Source organism: Theropithecus gelada, chromosome 10 (genome assembly GCF_003255815.1).
Source record: "Theropithecus gelada isolate Dixy chromosome 10, Tgel_1.0, whole genome shotgun sequence".
NCBI lineage: Eukaryota > Metazoa > Chordata > Mammalia > Primates > Cercopithecidae > Theropithecus > Theropithecus gelada.
Window position 1 is genome coordinate 28109371 of NC_037678.1, and position 19034 is coordinate 28128404.

At 53.0% G+C, this 19034-nt stretch overlaps 1 protein-coding gene and 1 non-coding gene across 3 annotated transcripts in view; both read right to left on the bottom strand.

Moving 5' to 3' along the window:
* The window catches only part of BCR (BCR, RhoGEF and GTPase activating protein), a 136459-nt gene that overhangs the window by 53106 nt on the left and 64319 nt on the right, over positions 1 to 19034 (bottom strand). For both annotated transcript variants that reach the window (XM_025400627.1, XM_025400626.1), the window contains exons 2-4: positions 8660 to 8841; positions 1234 to 1338; positions 748 to 933 (exon numbers count right to left, since the gene is read on the bottom strand). In XM_025400627.1, coding sequence (XP_025256412.1) covers positions 748 to 933; positions 1234 to 1338; positions 8660 to 8841 — 473 coding nt within the window. The remainder of the gene's footprint in view (positions 1 to 747; positions 934 to 1233; positions 1339 to 8659; positions 8842 to 19034) is intronic.
* LOC112633948 lies at positions 12266 to 12371 on the bottom strand. Its single transcript, XR_003121697.1, has one exon. It is a non-coding gene; the product is annotated as a U6 spliceosomal RNA (small nuclear RNA).

Below are 19034 nucleotides of genomic sequence, written 5' to 3' on the forward strand. Positions count from 1 at the left end.
CTCAGAGCAGAAAACTCAGTCCCCAGCATCAGCCAAGGGGAGGCCCAAGGCCAGAGCTGGGTGTCTCAGCAGTCCAGAAGTGCTGGGGGCAGGGCTTGTAAGGAATCACATGCTCTTCACGCTTAGAGGGGGCCTGGCCTCCGGCCACACCTGCCCCTAGAGGACTTGTTTCCCAGTGGAGGAAGCCTGCTTCAGGGAAAGTGTGTGCACACAGGGTGTGGCGGCGCACACCTGTAGTCCCAGCCATGCTGAAGGCTGAGGCCGGAGGATGGCTTCAGTCAGGAGTTCTGGGCTGCAGTGCACTACATACTAAGTTTGGCATCGATATGGTGACCTCCCAGGAATCGGGAACCACCAGTTTGCCTAAGGAGTGAAACTGCCAAGATTGGAAACGAAGGAGGTCAAAACTCCCATGCTGATGAGCAGTGGAATCATGCCTGTGAAGAGCCACTGCACTCCAGCCTGGACAATGCAGGGAGTCCCCAGCTCTTTCTAAAAATACCTATCTAAATAAATATAAATTAAAAAACAAACCAAAGAACAAACAAACAAAAAAGGCTGGGCATGGTGGCTCACGCCTGTAATCTCAGTACTTTGGGAGGCCAAGTCGGGTGGATTATTTGAGGCTCGGAGTTCGAGACCAGACTGGCCAACATAGCAACACCCTGTCTCTACTAAAAACACAAAACATTAGCTGGATGTGGTGGTACATGCCTGTAGTCCCAGAACCGGCCCTGGGTCACTCACCAGCTTCTGGAAGAGGTCGCCCACCCGCTGCTGGTGGCTCCACTGCTGCACGCGGGGAAAGAGCCCATCATAGAACTCCTTGTGGATCTCATAGAGCTCAGGCACTTTGAAGAAGATGGTCTCAATCTGCTGACTCGTCAGTACCGGCTGAGAGGTGGTGGCAGCAGCTTTCAAAGGCTTCATGGGCTGAAACAGGACACAGGTGAGGTAGCACAGGTGAGAGGGGCTGCCATCTGTCAGGTGCATTGTATGACAGTAGACAGTCATGGTTACCTGACATATGCACTTTTATTTTTAAATTACATAACAAATACAATTTTAAAACCAGCTTGGTTTGGCAACTCAGTCTTCCACTGGTATCCACTCCAGGGATGGCGAGATGCACCCAGGCTCTGACAGCTGACCTAGGACTTAAGGGCAAAGAGGGTCCCCAACCCTGTCATCCTCCCCCTTCCCGCCCTGCTCAGCTCCCTAAACCCTCCTCACCAGCAGCAGTGCCTCCAGGTGGCTCAGGTAAGTCTCCTCACTAGCCAGGATTCCAGACAGGACCCATTTTCTCATCTCCAGGCCCTTTTCCAAGTCCAGCTCACTCTGCAGGAGAAACAGACAGAAGTCAGCCTGGAAGGGCGGTAGGGGGATGCTTGCATCAGGGCCCTCTGAGAGAGGAGGGCCAGCTTGTTGACCTCTGGACAAACCCCTGCCCCCATGAAGGCTCCACATGGAATTAGAGAGGCAGGGGACCCTCCGCACATACTAAGCCACATGCTCGTGGTCGCTGAGAATCCCAGGGGTTCATCTGGCAACGCCCAGGGCCACCCTTAGTCTTGCCAGACCGCGAAACAGAGTTTGGTGTGGAGCAGGCCGGGCCAGGCCTCGCTCCACACCTTCTGCCTGCAACCCAAGAGCAGCTGCCTCACACAGTCGAGGAAGGAGGAGGCGGCTCTGAGCTGAGGGGGCGTCGGAACCCACAGCATGGCCACCTGGCTCCTGCTGCAGCCAAGCTCCACTCCCCACTGCTCACCTGGGGCCCTCCTCACCTGGATTCTCTGACTGCTGCTGCCACGTGACCCTTCGACTGACGCCCTCCAGGCAGCACCGCCTTCTCCAGATGCCCTCCCTCCCAGCCACAGGGACTGCTACCACCTGCTCCAGAAGAACCCTGTCCCTGGGGCTCAAGGCCTGTGTCCCCTGACCCTGCTTTTCAGACCCCGACATCACTGGCAGGGACCCTCTTACACGAGGGCTTTGACAAAGTCCCCCTTCCCATTAGCATCCCTGCTGAAAGTTCAGGGAAGCTCTACTGTTTTTGTCTCCAAATGATGAAGCTGACACATTGTTGGATGTTGAAGTAGGGGACAGAGACCATGGGAGGCCACCTTCTAATCCTAGTTATGATAATGTCTCCCCTCCCCACTCAGATTCATGTTGAAGCCCTAACCCCCAGTACCTTAGAGCGTTACTGGATCTGAAGGCAGGGCCTTTAAAGAGGTGATTAAGCTAAACTGAAGCCAAAAGATTCCATGTGTCCCATTCTTTTCTTTTTGAGACGACATCTTGCCCTGTCACTCAGGCTGGAGTGCTGTGGCACAGTCACAGCTTACTGCAGCCTTGAGAGCCCAGGCTCAAGCAAACCTCCCACCTGAGCCTCCCAAGTAGCTGGGACCTCATGCACCCACCACCTTGCTCTGCTAACTTAAACATTTTTGTGGGGTCCAGGCGCAAAGTGTCACGCCTATAATCCCAGCAGTTTGGAAGGCCGAGGCGGGTGGATCACCTGAGGTCAGGAGTTCGAGATCACCAGCCTGGCCAACATGGTGAAACCCTGTCTCTACTAAAAATACAAAAATTAGCCGTGTGTGGTGGCAGGCACCTGTAATCCCTGCTACTTGGGAGGCAGAGGCAGAAGCATTGCCTGAACATGGCAGGGGGAGGTTGCAGTGAGCCGAGACCATGCCATGGCACTCCAGCCTGGGCAATAAGAGCGAAACCCCATCTCAAAAAAAAAAAATTTTTTGTGTATGTGTGTAAACAAGGTCTTGCCATGTTGCCCAGGCTGGTCTCAAACTCCTAAGCTCAAGCAGTCCTTCCACCTCAGCCTCCCAGAGTGTTGGGATTACAGGCATGAGCCACGGCACCCCACCAGGACCGGAGTGCTGGTAAAAGAGATTAGGACACAGACTCAAATGGAGGGAACATCATGTGAAGACACACAGAGAAGACAAGTCCACGAGAGGGGCCAGAGAAGAAATCAACCCTGCCCACCCCTTGATCTTGGACTTCAGGCCTCCAGGGCTATGAGAAAGTAAACTCCTGTTCTTTAAGCCCGCTAGTCTGTGGTGCTTTGTTACAACAGTTCCCGCAAAGGCATGACACCAAAGATGACGACGCCAAAGGCCACAGAAACCGCCGCCTGACTTCCTGGTCACTCCCGTCTGCTCCCTGGCCACTGGCAATGTTGGAGGTTGGCTGTGCCCATGGCAGATCTCAGTGCTCCACCGGGCTGAAGCCATGCTCCCTCTGTCCCGCCTGTGCCCACTGGCCCTGCCTGCAGTCAGAAGAAAGTGTGTGAGTGCATGCGTGTGTGTTTGTGTGTGCGTGTGCGCGGGGCGGGGGAGGGGGGTCAGGTCTGGTGTCTGTGACAGCCCCACCCACTTCTCCACTGATTGCTGGGCTCACAGGTATGGAACTGGGGTGGTGGTCCCTGATCACTCACTTTCCCACTTTCAGGGAAAATCACTGGCTGTGGGCAGGCTCCTCGTTGGCCCCGCTGACATCTAGGCCTAGAGGAGTCTGTCAGGGGCTGTGTGGCATCCTGCGCCTTGTAGGATTCTGTGAAGCATCCTTGCCTCTACCTACCGTATGTAACACCCTCTCCCCCGATGTGTGGCAGGCACAAATGTCTCCCCGCGCTGCCACACATGCCCTAGGAGCAGAATCACCTCCAGTGAGAACTGATGGGTTTTAGGAAGGATCTGACTGAGGTTACCTCAGGCCTGATGCTATCTGTAGAATTTGGAATCAGGGTCCCAGCACAGCCCCTGCCTACTCCAACCCTGCTGTCCTATTTCCCTGGCCCACTAGAAGGGAGGCATGTCATGGTATGGACAGCAGGTTCAACACAAAGCACCCAGGGCCTGGCCTGCCCCATGGTCTCAGGCAAATGCACTCCGGTCCTGAGCCTCCACTGCCTGGGGGGCGGAGCCCCACCCTGTGCCCCACTTGAGTCCCTGGGGCTTGGACCACACATCTTCACTTGCCCACTGGGACCATCTAAAAAGCCTTCCTGGGTCACCATTTTGCCCTGGGAATCTCCTAAGTGTGTGCACACTTGTGTGAATGTATGCATGAGCTGTCAGCATGCCCGGGTGCCTGTGTATACGTGTGTATACACATGCATTTATACACACGTACATATGTGTGTGTGTGGGGGACAGCCATCAAGATCTGGGTGGACAACAACTCCAAGGAAAAGGACAGGCAGGTCCCATGCACACCTGTCCCCCCGGCAGGGTAGGCAGTGGCTCTGCAGGTAGGATCCAGGCCATGGCTGTGCTGAGCTGGGAACCTCCTTGCCTAGCACAGTGCCTGGAACACCCAGGTGCTCAATTAAGATTTGTTTAATAAATCAGTGAGTGGATATCAAAGACCTGGCTGTATCCTAGTATTGGCTGTGTTTTTATGAATCTCTGAGGGCTCCTTCAGGGTCTCCATACTCTCACTTGGAGACAATTGGGTCCAAGGAACCCAGGACTGTCAATTGAGCCTGCCTCAGTGCCCTGAAATGCTTCCCAAGTTCAGCAAGCCTGCTGCCCATGTTGCACACACACATAGGGTGGGGTGGCCTATGACACTCCCTCTCTGCCCATCATGAATGGTGGAGTCTTGGGGAAAGCAGCCCCCAGCTGCCCCTGCAGGTGCCTCCTACCATGTACAGATGCCGCTCCCTGCTCCATGAGAGAAGAGGTTAAGGGAATGGTGGGCCCCTTGGGCAGGGCCACCCACCCACCCAGCCTGCCAGCCCTGCTCATGTTCTGAGGACAACCTTGCTACTATGAGTACGAAAGGGCTTGCAGGGCCCAGGGAGGTGGCTACGGCTGCAGAGCCCATGAAGGCCCCACCCAGTGTGAAGGCCCCACCCAGTGTGAGATCCTTGTGCCCGCGTGGGTGGGAGCACTGTGTCTCGTTCTGTCCACATGGTTTGGAAAGCCAGGAGGAAAAACAGCGCAGGCAGGAAGGCAGAGTCTAGCTCTCCCTCCCTATTCTGAAGGGAAGGGCCGCTCAGGGAACATCTGGCCCAGGGCATGGACTGGGTGGGGTGGAGACAAGACTCAGGATGAGGGCACTTCTCCTAAGAATCTTCTAGAGTCCTGGTGGCATCAGACAGGGATGGCTCAGAAACCAGCCAAGTCCACGGAGAGAAAATGAGAGAGCAAAGGGCAGGGCCCAGCCTGGGGTTATTTATAACTCAGAACTCTGCTCGTGCCAGTTAAGGGAAAGAACGTGAATGCAGGGAGGGTCATGGAGGCAGGCAGGGAGGCTGGGGCGGGTAGGAAGCCGGAGGTAAAGGGAAATTGGAAAAAGAAGTCAGTGACATGGAAGGAAGTACCTCCTACCATGATCCTACCCAGGCGGGTACAAACACAAAACCTGAGGCTAAATAAAAGCCAACAAAGAACCCACAAAACAAAATGGGCTTGTGACAACCAAGCAGGAAAAGCTGACAGAGAACGAGGTGAATAAAACTGTTGTCAGCTGACTGCTGCCAGGCCCACAGGTGAGCTGAGGGCGGGAGCTGGAACTGAGCTTCAGGACAGGGCAGAGCGCAAGGAGGCCCCTTCTAGTCCCTCTTCCTAGTCTGCCTAATCTGGGGGAGTCCAGTGGTGATCAGGGTGCAAAACCCTGGCTGCAAGGGGCAGGCTGCTCCGGGCTGGGAGTGTGCAGTGAGCACCGCTGCTGGAAAAAGGACCCTCTTCTGCTCTGGGCAAGGGCAGATTTTCATTAGCAACAGACTGGACATTGTCCTGCGGCCCAGCCAGCGAACACCCCGAGAACCTGGCCCTCATGGCATACAGAGGGCAAGGGGCTGGCCTCTGTGCAGGGTCCTGGGGCTGCAGGTTGTTGCAACAGGCCAGCCTGTGTGAATCCTTCCCACAGCACCCCTGGCAAGGGGGCGCCTGGCCTCTGTCCAACCTCTGCCTACACTACGAACGGGCATTCACAGAGAAGACCCGTGCCACAGGAATCCACCAAGACCCCAAATTGCCAAAGAGTTCCCTGAGGGCTTCCTGGTGGCCCCATGGCCCAAAAGACTCAAGATCAGCATCTGGGACCAAACGAGGGGTGGGTGGCGTGCAGGGGGAGGGGGATGAACAGGCTGATGCCCACGTCCCACTAGCTGGTCAGGATCAGCATGCCTCTGGCCTCAAGATCACCATGCTCTCTGGGGGAAGTGAGGTGTCCTAGGAAGCGACAGCCATGTCTTCAAACCAAAGATCAGAAATGAAAGATGACATGTGCATGGCTTGTTGCTTGGCTGGCAGGGAAACCAGGAAATCAAGGCTATGCTTGTCTCCAGAGCAGTGAAGGGCACCTGTCCTGGGGCCCCAGTCACTGGGAAGGAGCACCAGAAGGTTTCTAGAAAGGAGCTACACACAGCTCTCCAATCAAATCCCCTCCTCTTCAGACCAGCTCTGGGCCAGGGGGCGTGCTTGGGACTGGAAACCCTGGACCTGACAGGCAGAGATGTGCAACCTTCTGCAGGATGTGCACCATGAGAAACATCTACAGCTCCTGTGAGGGCAGAAGCAGGGAGCAGGGGTCGGGGGACCAGGATCTGGAGTGGCTTCACAGAGGAGGAGCCCTGCACTAAAAGGTGAAGGCTGTACTCCAAGTCAGAGCCAGGTGTGGGAGGGAGGCCCCCTCCCCCGGACAGGGACCAGGGGCACTGAGTGGGCAGATCAGCTTCCTTTCGGGGCCAGGAAGTGCATCAAGGACTGGCTGGGTGAAGATAGCCCTCAAGGATGATGGAAAGAAATAGCCTTTCTTAAGTTCAGCACTTAGCCTACCTGAACTTAGTACCAAAACCACGCTCACAAAGCAGCAAGAGAGGGGATGCACCAAGAAAGACAAGACAGATGAGGGAGAGAAAGTGTGTCCACAGAAGAATCAGGAAGGTTTCAAACTCTGGAGCTGCGTGGCCCAAGCAAGGTACTTCACCTCTCTGAACCTCCTAGTCTGTACAAAGCTGACGCTCGACGTGGGATAGGAAGCTACCTAAGGCAGCAGCCTGTGTGTGCTGCATGGAGCAGGTACATGTTACCCAGTGGCTTCCTCTCCCATCCTCTCAGTTCAGGACGAGAAGCCTGCCCAGCACCAAGGCCTTCAGAAATCACAAAAGCATATACATAAGCAGCAGTCCCGGGCCTGCAGCTAACGCGTCAGCCCCAGAGAAAAGCAGCTCAGTGAGAAGATGCACTTCTGGAGCTTCCTTATAGAACCCGGGGAAAGTCCATCCCTCTCTTGTTCTTTTTATTATTATTATTATTTTTTTTTTTTTTTGAGATGGAGTCTCGCTCTGTCGCCCAGGCTGGAGTGCAGTGGAACGATCTCAGCTCACCACAAGCTCCGCCACCCAGGTTCACGCCATTCTTCTGCCTCAGCTTCCCGAGTAGCTGGGACTACAGGCACCCGCCACCATGCCTGGCTAGTTTTTTCTATTTTTAGTACAGACGGGGTTTCACCACGTTAGCCAGGATGGTCTCGATCTCCTGACCTCGTGATCCGCCCGCCTCGGCCTCCCAAAGTGCTAGAATTACAGGCTAGAGCCACTGCGCCCGGCCTATTATTATTTTTTAAGACGGGGTCTTGCTGTGTTGCCCAGGCTGAGTGCAGTGGTGAGAATCACAGCTCACTATAGTCTCGAGCTCCTGGACTCAAGCAGTTCTCCCACCTGAGCCTCCTGAGTCGCTGGGATTATAGGTGTGAGCCACCGTGCCAAGCTACGGTGTTGTCAGGGTGGAAATCATCTAGAAATAAGCTAAGCAGAGTGGGGAAGAAATCTGTCATCAGGGACCAAAAAGACAGAAAGGAGCAACTGCCCTGGGGCAGTGATTTTCTCAGCCCAAGAAGGAAGGAACCCAAGAGGTCGAGTTGGAGGATATGCACCAATGGCAAAGGGTGAGCATCTGGGCCCCAGAGCACTGCTGAAGCAGCCCCCTGAGCTGTGGGACCAGCGAGAGGAGTCAGAACTTCATGCAGGGCCAGGCGGCCCAGCACCACCCAGCCTGTGACCACTCCAGGCTATGTCCTCACGTGAGTGGGGGCGCGGGTTCCCTGCTTTCTCAGAGGGCATGGCAGAGCACGTACTGAATGTGCCGCTGCTCACTAGCCATGATACCTTCAGCAAGCCACCACTGGACTTCAGTTCCACATTTGTAAAGTGGAAGTGACAGCAAGGCCAAGAATTACTAATGAGGGTCAAGTGAAAACTCACAGGAAAGGCTCTGATCACATGGATAGAGCCAGCACACGCTTTGGTAAAAGGGAGCAAGAAAACTTTATGAAGCAGAGACCCAAGCCCAGACACCACCCGGCTCAGCAGCGTTGCCGATGCCACCATGCAGGTCTTGCTGGTTTTGGTGGTTGCCTCTGGTGACATTCTCAACCTCAAGACCACGTGCTGCGTGCCTCCTCCATGCTCAGTTCAAAGCATCCCCCGATCTCCCTGACCAACACGTCTGGCAGGCTGTCTGTGTACCACATGTAGAGATGAGGAAGGAGTTTTTGGTAACCCACTCGGCTTCCAAACCATTGGCTGCTCCACCACCTACCTGCTATGTACCCCTGAGCATGGGGCCGCGCTTCAGGGAGCCTCACCTGGCCCTCCTGCCACACGTACACCATGGGGACTCACCGCTTTAGTGGACTCCAGGGCTCCCGAGACCAGCGCATCCCGGCTGCCCCTGCCCTTGCTGCTGAGGTGGGGCGATGAGGAGGGCGAGTCATCAATGTAGGGCAGCCCGTCTTGGTGCCGGCGCTGCTCCTCTGCCCGGTCTGCAGCGCAGCCGTACCCAGGTGGTGTTCCGAACGAGCCATCTGTGTGTGCAAAGCATCCTGTGTTACAGACAGAGAAGGGAGCATCCATATCCAACCTGTCCCAGCAAGCACCCAGCTGACACCATCTCTGTCCCCAACAGGCATCTCACAAGTACCTCGGGTATGCTGATGTCCCCTTCACAATTGACTGGTTAACGACCACAGGGTGAGGGGTGATGAACACGGGCTCACTGCCCACACAATGCAAGGGGCTTTCTGAGACACATCTGCCCCCCGCAGGGGATTGTGACTTAAGAAATGTATATTTGATCTTTGCATACCCCACCCCCTACTTTCCTGGCATGCAGTTCCTAAAACCCTTGGAATCTCCAAAGTAATACATGTCTTTATGTGTGCTAATAAATGACAGGTGGCTGGGGCTCCTGGATAGCCTCAGGAAGCAGGCTGGTTGCCAGGAGAATCAACCACATGATTAGACAGTTGGCACCCCCAACTCTCTGGGGAAGAACCACAGCTGAAGGGTGAGTTGATCACTAATGGTCAGTGATGTAATCAATCATACCTACACAATGAAGGCTGTCCAAAAGGCCAGGGTTAGGAGAGCTTCCAGGTTGATGAAAATGTGGCAGTGCCCAGAGAGGGCATCGGAGCTCTGCACCCCTTCCCACAGACCTTCCTCTATGCACCTCTTCCATCTGGCTATTCCTGAGTTGTGTCTTTGTATTAAAAACCAGTCACCTAGCAAGTTATTCTCCTGAGTTCTGTGAGCCTTTCCAGCAAGTGATCAAACTCAAGGAAGGGGCTGTAGGAGCCTCCAATTTATGGCCAGTAGACAACCTGGACTTGCTACTGACACCTGAAGTTAGGGGCAGTCTTCTGGAGCTGAGCCCTTAACTGTGGGATCTGACGCTAACTCCATGTCAGAACTGAGTTGAAATTGTAGGACACCCAGCTGGTGTCTGCAGAGAACTGCCTGGTGTGGGAAAAAGCCCCCACATTTGGTCACATAAGCTTGTGTACAGAGAAAACAGTCGGTTCTCCCCCATACAGGGGGGTTGGGTTGCTATAGAAAGGGGGACCCCTGGCCAGATGCAGTGGCTCATGCCTGTAAGCCCAGCACTTTGGGAGGCCGAGGTGGGCAGATCACTTGAGGTCAGGAGTTCAAGAACAGCTTGGCCAACATGGTGAAACCCCATCTCTACTAAAAATACAAAAAATTAGCTGGGCGTGGTGGCAGGTGCCTGTAAGCCCAGCTACTTGGGAAGCTGAGGCAGGAGAATTGCTTGAACCCGGGAGGTGAAGGTTGCAGTGAGCCAAGATTGTGCCACTGCACTCTAGCCTAGGTGACAGAGCAAGACTCTGTCAAAAAAAAAAAAAGAAAGAAAGAAAAAAAAAGAAAAAGAAAAGAAAAGGAAAGGAAAGAAAATGAAAAGAAAAGGAGGAACCCAAAATGTTACCGTCTTGTTCTCTGGAATAGTCCTTGCGCACCCTGCCCATGGGGTCTGATGGGGTGAGGAGCACAGGCCAGCATGCTGGCTGGGGTGCAAGTCCTGGCCACCATGAGCCGTGAGTCCTACCATGTTCTTCCCACCCCAGCCCAGGGAATTAGGGCTACAGGTTCCCCCATCCCTTGGTCCAGCTCAGCTTCTGGATGACTCATAGCCCACCTCCCAGCAGGTCTGTCAAAATCCCAGACCACCTTACCCCAATGTGAGTACCCGCAGGAGGACAGAGTGGCTTATTCTACAAGAGTCCCCCTGCCTGTTGGGACTATCTGGTTATACGGAGTAATTCATTCCTCCTAGAGGCACCTGGAGATAATCACTCCCTTCCTCTCAGGCTGAATGACAAAGCCCAACACGTGTTTCCAAGGCCTTAGCCATCTGGAGCTCCTCGATGGCCTGTCCTCAGCCTGAGTTTTCTAAGCCAGTGGACTCATCACGACCATTGTCAACCCACAAGGATCTTCTAGCCCGATCCATGGCTCATATGAGGATCCCTTCTCCACTCCTTCCAAAGGGGGCCTCTGAGGCCCATGGGACTTCTGAGAGCTCACCCTGATGGGGTGGCGTCACTCTCACCATGAGTCACCTGTAAGCAGCCCTGCCCAAAGGTTACCAGCAGAGGTGACCTCGGTGTTCATTCACGAGTTTACAACTGCCACCACACACACCCAGGCTGGGTGGGCACAGGGCTGCCCTCAGGCATTCAGAGCAGCTGACCCAGCAATCCTGAAGCGGGCACAGTTGTCGTTCCTTTCCACGTGGATGGCCAGGGGGGAGCCGTGTGCCTGGAGTGATCTGCCACTAGCTGTGAGTGCAGGTGGCCGAAGTCACGGCTTCCTTGCGCACCTCTGCCTCTCCCTCTCCCAGGTTCTCCACTTCCTGTCCTACAGGACTCAGCGCTCTCTAACAGGTGTCCCCAGCCCTGGCTACACATCGACAACACCTGGGAGGCTTTGAAAACAATTTCACTGGGATCCACACAGACCTGCCGAATCTGAAGCTATAGGGGCTTCCTGGGGAATCCAGCTGGCAGCCAGGGCTGAGACCTGCTGAGCAACCCCAACCCAGCGTCTAGCACTTTGCCAGCTGCTGACCTACAGCACTGTCCCAGGTGACTGCACACAGCTAATGGCTGCAAAGGCCAGGCCGGGTTCTGTTTCTGTGCGTATCCAAAGGAGAATTCCAGGAAGAGGCTGGGTCTGGGTTGAGCACAGCAGTCAATGTATTAAGACATCAAGAGCAGGGGGCACCCACCAAGTCCCTCAACAAGCTGTATGGAGGAATCTGGTCTCCTTGATCCATGGGACATTGAGGGGGCTCCAGGTACCAACATCACTATGTTGGTTATCAATGCTCAGTTCCTTTGGCCTTTGGGTGGGGCAAGCGAGCCGTGGCGTAATCCCTCGGAAGCAAGGCTTGGGCCCTCCCCGTTGCTACCTCTCTGTGAGTTATCCACATCACTGAAGCCATCCATGCCTCACCTTTCTTGACTTCATTTATTAATTTTTTTTTTTTTTTTTTTTTTTTTTTTTTTTTTTTTTTTTTTGAGACGGAGTCTCGCTCTGTCACCCAGGCTGGAGTGCAGTGGCCGGATCTCAGCTCACTGCAAGCTCCGCCTCCCGGGTTTACGCCATTCTCCTGCCTCAGCCTCCCGAGTAGCTGGGACTACAGGCGCCTGCCACCTCGCCCAGCTAAGTTTTTGTATTTTTAGTAGAGACGGGGTTTCACTGTGTTAGCCAGGATGGTCTCCATCTCCTGACCTCGTGATCCGCCCGTCTCGGCCTCCCAAAGTGCTGGGATTACAGGCTTGAGCCACCGCGCCCGGCCTATTAATTTTTTTTTTATTTTTTGTAATGAAAACCACAATTTCGTCATTGGGTGCCACCCATTTTTGCTTAGATTCACACTATTTCCTTAGTGCTAGTTAGCAGATACTGAAACGATCTTCGCAGACTATGCAAAATGTGGAACGCTTCACGAATTTGTGTGTCATCCTTGCGCAGGGGCCATGCTAATCTCTGTATGGTTCCAGTTTTTTAGTATATGTGCTGCCGAAGCGAGCACGACTTCATTTATTAATTTAACAGAGACGCTGACTCGCTATGGTGCCTGGGCTAGTCTCCAACTCCGGGGCTCAAGCAATCCTCCTGCCTCAGCTTCCTTTTTTTAAAATCATGCATGTGAACTAGACAATCGATAAAGATCCTCTAGCTCTAAAATGCTACCGTCACTATTAGATGAAGGCCCTGCCATCCCCCCGGCCTCCTTCAACAACTTCCTCACCCTAGTCTCCCACCCCATGACCCTCCAGACTTGGCTTTTACATTAGCTCGGAATTGTCAGCGTCTACTAAATGTTCTAGCAGGAGTGTCCAAGTGCCCAAGGGAGACAGTACACTCATGGGCTCTTTGTTTTGTTTTTGGTTGGGCCAGCAGAGCCCCTTCCTCATCCCTCTTTTCCACTTATCATTAGAGAAAGAGACTAAAACCACAGCTTCAGGCTGCGAAACATCTAAAATGAAACAAACAGCTGGGCGTGGGGGCTCACGCCTGTAATCCCAGCACTTTGGGAGGCTGAGAAGGGTGGATCACAAGGTCAGAAGATCAAGACCATCCTGGCTAACAAGGTGAAACCCTGCCTCTACTAAAAATACAAAAATTAGCCAGGCGTGGTGGTGGGCGCCTGTAGTCTCAGTTACTCGGGAGGCTGAGGCAGGAGAATGGCTGAACCCGGGAGGCGGAGCTTGCAGTGAGCCCAGATCGCACCACTCTACTCCAGCCTGGGCAACAGAGCAAGACTCATCTCAAAAATAAATAAATAAATAAATAAATAAATAAAATAAAACGAAACAAACAACAACAAAATAAGGTGGGTTAGACCAGCTTTTAACCAATGGTTTTACTGTTTATCTAAAGATGATTTTTTTTTTTTTTTTTTTTTTGAAGCGGGTCTCGCTCTGTCGCCCAGGCTGGAGTGCAGTGGCCGGATCTCAGCTCACTGCAAGCTCCGCCTCCCGGGTTTACGCCATTCTCCTGCCTCAGCCTCCGGAGTAGCTGGGACTACAGGCGCCCGCCACCTCGCCCAGCTAGTTTTTTTGTATTTTTTAGTAGAGACAGGGTTTCACCGCGTTAGCCAGGATGGTCTCGATCTCCTGACCTCGTGATCCGCCCATCTCGGCCTCCCAAAGTGCTGGGATTACAGGCTTGAGCCACCGCGCCCGGACTAAAGATGATCTTAAGACATCTTCATCACCTGGTGGAGCACCTTTTCTGAGCGCTTTCCACGCCCATGACTACACTGACTCCCAGGCAAGGCCAAGTCAACACCCAGTAGGGAGTCAACCCAGCAAGAACTTCAGGGTCAGACTCGCGGTCTCAGGGCTTGCTCCAGAGTAACTGGAAGACTCCACAGGTGCAAAGCCACGTGCTGACTTAGCAACGTCCATGCTAAAACCTGGTGCAAGAATCAAGTGCCCGGTGAGGGTCTGCCCGCCCGTGTCCAGTGAGACTTTGAAGTGGACACGTCACCCCGCCAGGTGAGACAGACCAGGTCTCATGGCCAGACTCTGCTGGGGAATTAGGATGCTCCAGACAGCTAAAACCCCAGCCGTTTCCCCCTCTGCAGAGATCTCAAATCAATGTCTGGGTGACTGATGCTTTTAAGTCTGGATTCCAGATGGCCTGCTCATCCCTACCACATTCCATATGAGGGCTTCGGCCCCTACCTCAGCTCACCCAGATCACTCCAATCCAGACTTGTTGCCCCTCATTCTGCTGACTCTTCCAGTCTGCTCCAAGGCAAATGATGGGGTGGGGAGGACTGCCCCTCAATTTCCTCATTCCCCCAGTCTAACCAGCACACAGGAACCTGCTTTTTCACAAAGCAGTATTTCACACCTGAGTTCCCCAAAGTACACAAAGCACCACCCCCCACCTGTTATTTTATTTTCAGAGACAGGGTCTTGCTGTCACCCAGGCTGAAGTGCAATGGAGTGATCACAGCTCACTGCAGCGTCAAACTCCCGGACTCAAGGGATCCTTCCAAGTAGCTGGGACTATAGGCGCACGCCACTATGCACAGCTAATTTGTAAAAACATTTTTTGAGACAAAGTTTTGCTATGTTGACCAGGCTGATCTTAAACTCTGGCCTCAAGGAACCCTCCTGCCTCGGCCTCCCAAAGCGCTGGGATTATAGGCTTGAGCCACCAAGCCCAGCAAAGCCCCTTGCCTCTTGAGGATAAAGTACATTATTTGGCATTTTGAAAGCCACCATCTCCCAAGAGCCAGAACCAATCGAGAGGCCTGGTTGCATGCCCCCGTACCATGAATACCCAGTGGAAAAAGCTCTCTGGGCCTACTCACCCTTGGCAGGACTGAGGTTGGTGGTCTCATCAGCCACATCCTTCCCACAAAGCTCTATCCAAAGCAGAACCCAAACACTAGAAGGTAGAAGAAGATGGGGGCTTGGAATCTGGCTGCTGCTCACCTGAACCAGGAACCAGACTAGGGAGTGGGGTTGGGGAGAGGAAGGCCAGTGCAAACAGCCCAGGGTTGGTGTGGAAGAGGGAGGGTCTAGTGAAATCTGAAACCCTCTCCTCTCCAGGCAGTTTGCTTAGCAACCCAACCTCAGAACTCTGCAAATCTATTCTCTCATAAAAGAAAAAAGGGCAGCCAAAAAATAAAAATAATACAGCGAAAAGAATAAGGCCTGGTTAGGTCACAGTAAGCCCAGGCCCAAGTAGGTGCTGAGGTCACATCCCCTAGACTACACTGGTTTAAAAAAAAAAAAAAAAAACTTTCAAGAAATTAAACAGAATTACCATATGATCCAGCAATTCTACTCCTAGTTATATACCCAAAATAACTGATTTTTCTTTGGTTTTTTTTTTGAGATGGAGTCTCACTCTGTCGCCTGGACGCTGCTGGAGTACAATGGCATGATCTTGGCTCACTGCAACCTCCACCTCCTGGGTTCAAGTAATTCTCCTGCCTCCACCTCCCAAGTAGCTGTGATTACAAGTGTGCGCCACTACACCCAGCTAATTTTTGTATTTTAAGTACAGACGGGGTTTCATCATGTTGCCCAGGCTGGTCTGGAACTCCTGATCTCAAGTGATCCACCAGCCTCAGTCTCCCAAAGTGCTGGGATTACAAGCGTGAGCCACTGCGCCCTGCCTCCAAAAGAACTGAAAGCAGGAACTTGAAGAGATATTTGCACACCCATATTCATCACAATATGGGAAGGAAGAGGGGGAAAGGACCCAATGTCCCCTGACAGAAGAATAGAGAAGCACAATGTAATGTATACACGCAATGGAAAATCATTCAGCCTTAAAAAGGAAGGACATTTAGACACATGCAATCACATGGATGAACCTTGACGTTTTGCTTAGTGGAATACACCAGACACAAAAGGACAAATATTAGGATTCCACTCATGTGAGGTACCTAGAGTAGTCGGATTCATAGAGACAGAAGGCGGAACGGTGGGCTCCCAGGAAATGCATGCAGAACTGAGTTCAGACCACCGGCCATGTGATACCTGGGTGCAGCCAGGCAGGAGAGGCTCTCCCAGGCCAGGCATGCCTAGAGAGGCCCCAGATCCTCCTTCAGTGGCGTGGCTGCCAGAGGTGTGGGGTTCCAGGAACCCAGCCCCTGTCCCACACTCTGCCAACATACTCCAGGGTGAGATGGGAGCAAACCCTCAGAGGATCAGAGGTCATGCTCCAGGCCCTCCCTACCCAGAACAATGGGAGCAGCTGTAAAAGGCCCTCCGATCAACTTGTACTCGAGTCAAGAGAAGAAAGGGGCACTGGGAGGAATCGGGTGGAGAAGGCAGGAACTCCACGGAGCTCAGAGATCATCAGCAGAGTGGTCTCCATCCTTGTTTACACCGGCAGTCAAAGACTGGGCAGTATTTGTTTACAAAGGTAAAAGCAGATCAAACATCCGGTGGCTCGGCCAGCTGTGGTGGAGAGGTTTTCACAGAGGCGGGCATCGAGCCCCTACCCTGTCTTGGCTGCAGCTGCCCTCCTTCCCAGCTCCTGCCCTCCTCTTGGCCTCCCATCTTCTCCCAGGTCCTAGGCAGGTCACGGCAGCATGGTGCCAGTGACTTCTACAAACAGCAGCTCATATCCTTTGGAGGGATTGTCAGGCAGGCACTGTCCTCCAGAGAGGCTTGGAAAACCATGGCTGGGACAGAGGTTCGGCTCTCACCGAAGGGTGCAGAGTCCACAGTCAGAGCTGGCTCTGCACCCCATGTTCATCCACAGCCTGGCACCTTCCTCCTACTGCCATGCACCCACCAAGAGCAGACTCTACCCTTGAGAAGGGCCACGGATCTTGGGGGCTCTGAAGCTGGCTCTTGTAGCAGAAACTCAGGTAAGGTCAGGTAATACCTGCAATGCTTCAGGGAGGTAAGTTCCTCTAACAGCAAAAAAGACCCAAATCTTTGAAGTAGCGGGCAAAAGATACCTGCCACCCTTTACGGGGCACTTCCTCTAGGTCACACATGGTGCTGAAAACCCACAAATCATCTCTTGGAACATGCACCTGAGTGGGCATGAACTTTTAGATTGCTATTTTTCAGACAGGAAAAACTGAGTCTCAGGCAGAGCTTGACTGTGCCCAACTGCACCTGTGTGACCTGCCTACTGGGTCAACTTCCAAACACCTTCCAAAGAGAAGGCATTTCTAAGATGCGCCACTGATAACCTTACGACCTAGCAATTCTCCTCCTAGGTGTATAATCAAAACAATTGAAAACTGATGTTCAAACAAAAACTTGTACCAGAATGTTCACAGAAGCATTATTCACAAGAGGTAGAAACAACCCAAATATCCATCAGATGGATAAAGAAATGATCCAATGGAATAGCACAGCTCACCACAGCCTCGAACTCCTGGGTCACATGATCTCCTACCTCAGTCCCTAAGTAACTGGCAATACAGGTGTGTGCCATTACATCCAGCTAAAATAATTTTTTTTTTTTTTTTGGTAGAGACAGGGGTCTTGCTACGTTGCCCAGGCTGGTCTTGAACTCCTTGCCTCAAGTGGTCCTCTCATCTAGGCCTCCCAAAGTGCTGGGACTGCATGTGTGAGCCACTGCACCTGGCCTCTGCCTTCAAAGGGAAGGAAATTCTGTCACATGCTACAACACGGATGAACCTTGAAAACATAATGCTAACGGAAATATGCCAGTCACAAAATGCCACATGCTGTATGATTCCATTGATATTAAATGCTCAGAATATGTAAACCCATAAAAACAGAAACTAGGTCGGTGACTGCTTAATAGGCAGGGGTTTCCTTCTGGGGTGACAAAAACGTTTTGGAACTAAACAAAGATGGTGGTTGCACAACACTGTGAATGCACTAAAAGCCACGGAATTGTTCACTTTAAAATGATTCATTTCATGTTATGTGAATTTTACCTCACTTTTTTTTAAAAGCTGACCTGTTTTCCTCTCCTAAGCAGGGAACCGGGAACAGAATTCCGCTGTTTCCCGAGGGCTGAGAGTATCTTTCCGGATGGACGGACGTCAGTACTGCCTGGCTATAACCCCAGGCCACCCACAGGCAGTGAGTGCTTTCGGAGATGCGTGGTTGGTTCTGGTGGTTTTTCTACTTTCTCCTCCTCTGCCAGGATGGCAGCTGCCCCTTCTTGCATCCACACCAAGTGGCTCAAAATTCTTTATAAATGAGGCATGCCTCATTCAGTTAGCCACTGCACCCTGGCTAAAGTCCTGCCACCAGGGTCCTTGGTTCTGTGGTGGAAGGGTACAAAGAGAGCACCCCAGGATCCTGTGGCCTCCCAGCTCTCATACTGTACCCCAACAATGACATCACCAGGCCAGCACCCAAGAACGGAAAGCCGCAGCTGCCCGGGTAGAGAGAGGTCAGGGTCATGAATCAGCGTGTGCCACAGAGAAAGCCACCAGGCTAGCCAAGGGCCCCCCACAGGCTGGAAAATGTCAGTCGGGAAGGGCCTGAGCCTGCCCTCCTCCCTGATGCCTTGGCTCCCCAGGCAACCCTAGACATAGCAAATGAGAAACAGGTATTTACAACTATTTACAACTCTGAGCTTTCTTGAAGGAGAAAGTCCAACCCATACAACCAGCCCTGACAGCTCTGCCTGCTTGAAGGCTGAGCTGGTTGGAGACTCAATCACCAGAAGGTCAACTTTGCTGGCGATTTTTGGGGGGCACTAGACAACCATTTTCCTCCACAAGCCGAGTGTGCCTCAGTGTGGGCAGACAAGAACCCCTTCTCCTCTCCATCAGCATCCAGAACACTGTTAAAGGACCCTCCCCAGTCTCCAAGGACCCACCTGTGCCTAAGGTTCCCAGTCATTCCAGGAGGCCATAATAATTTGATGCTTTAGGCTTCAGGTTGGGGCCGGCTGGTGCAGGGGCAGGGCAGACAGAAGCTGAAACCCCAGCTGGGAAGTGGCAGCAGCCCTCGGCTCCAGGATGATATAGTTATCATTCCTCAGCAGCACCTCGGCTTTTTAGGACTCTGGGGCTCAGAAAGACTTCCTGGAGACACTGAAGGTTTAGCCCCAGACAACTGCACTTACTGAGGATCTAACACATGCAGGGCACTGTGCTGGGTATGCAAAGGTGAGCACTGCACAGCCAGCCCCTGCCCATGGGAGCCAGCGGAATCCACGGAGTCACGTGACATGGGCATCACAGCAACCATGACAAGGCCACGGGAGAGAGGCA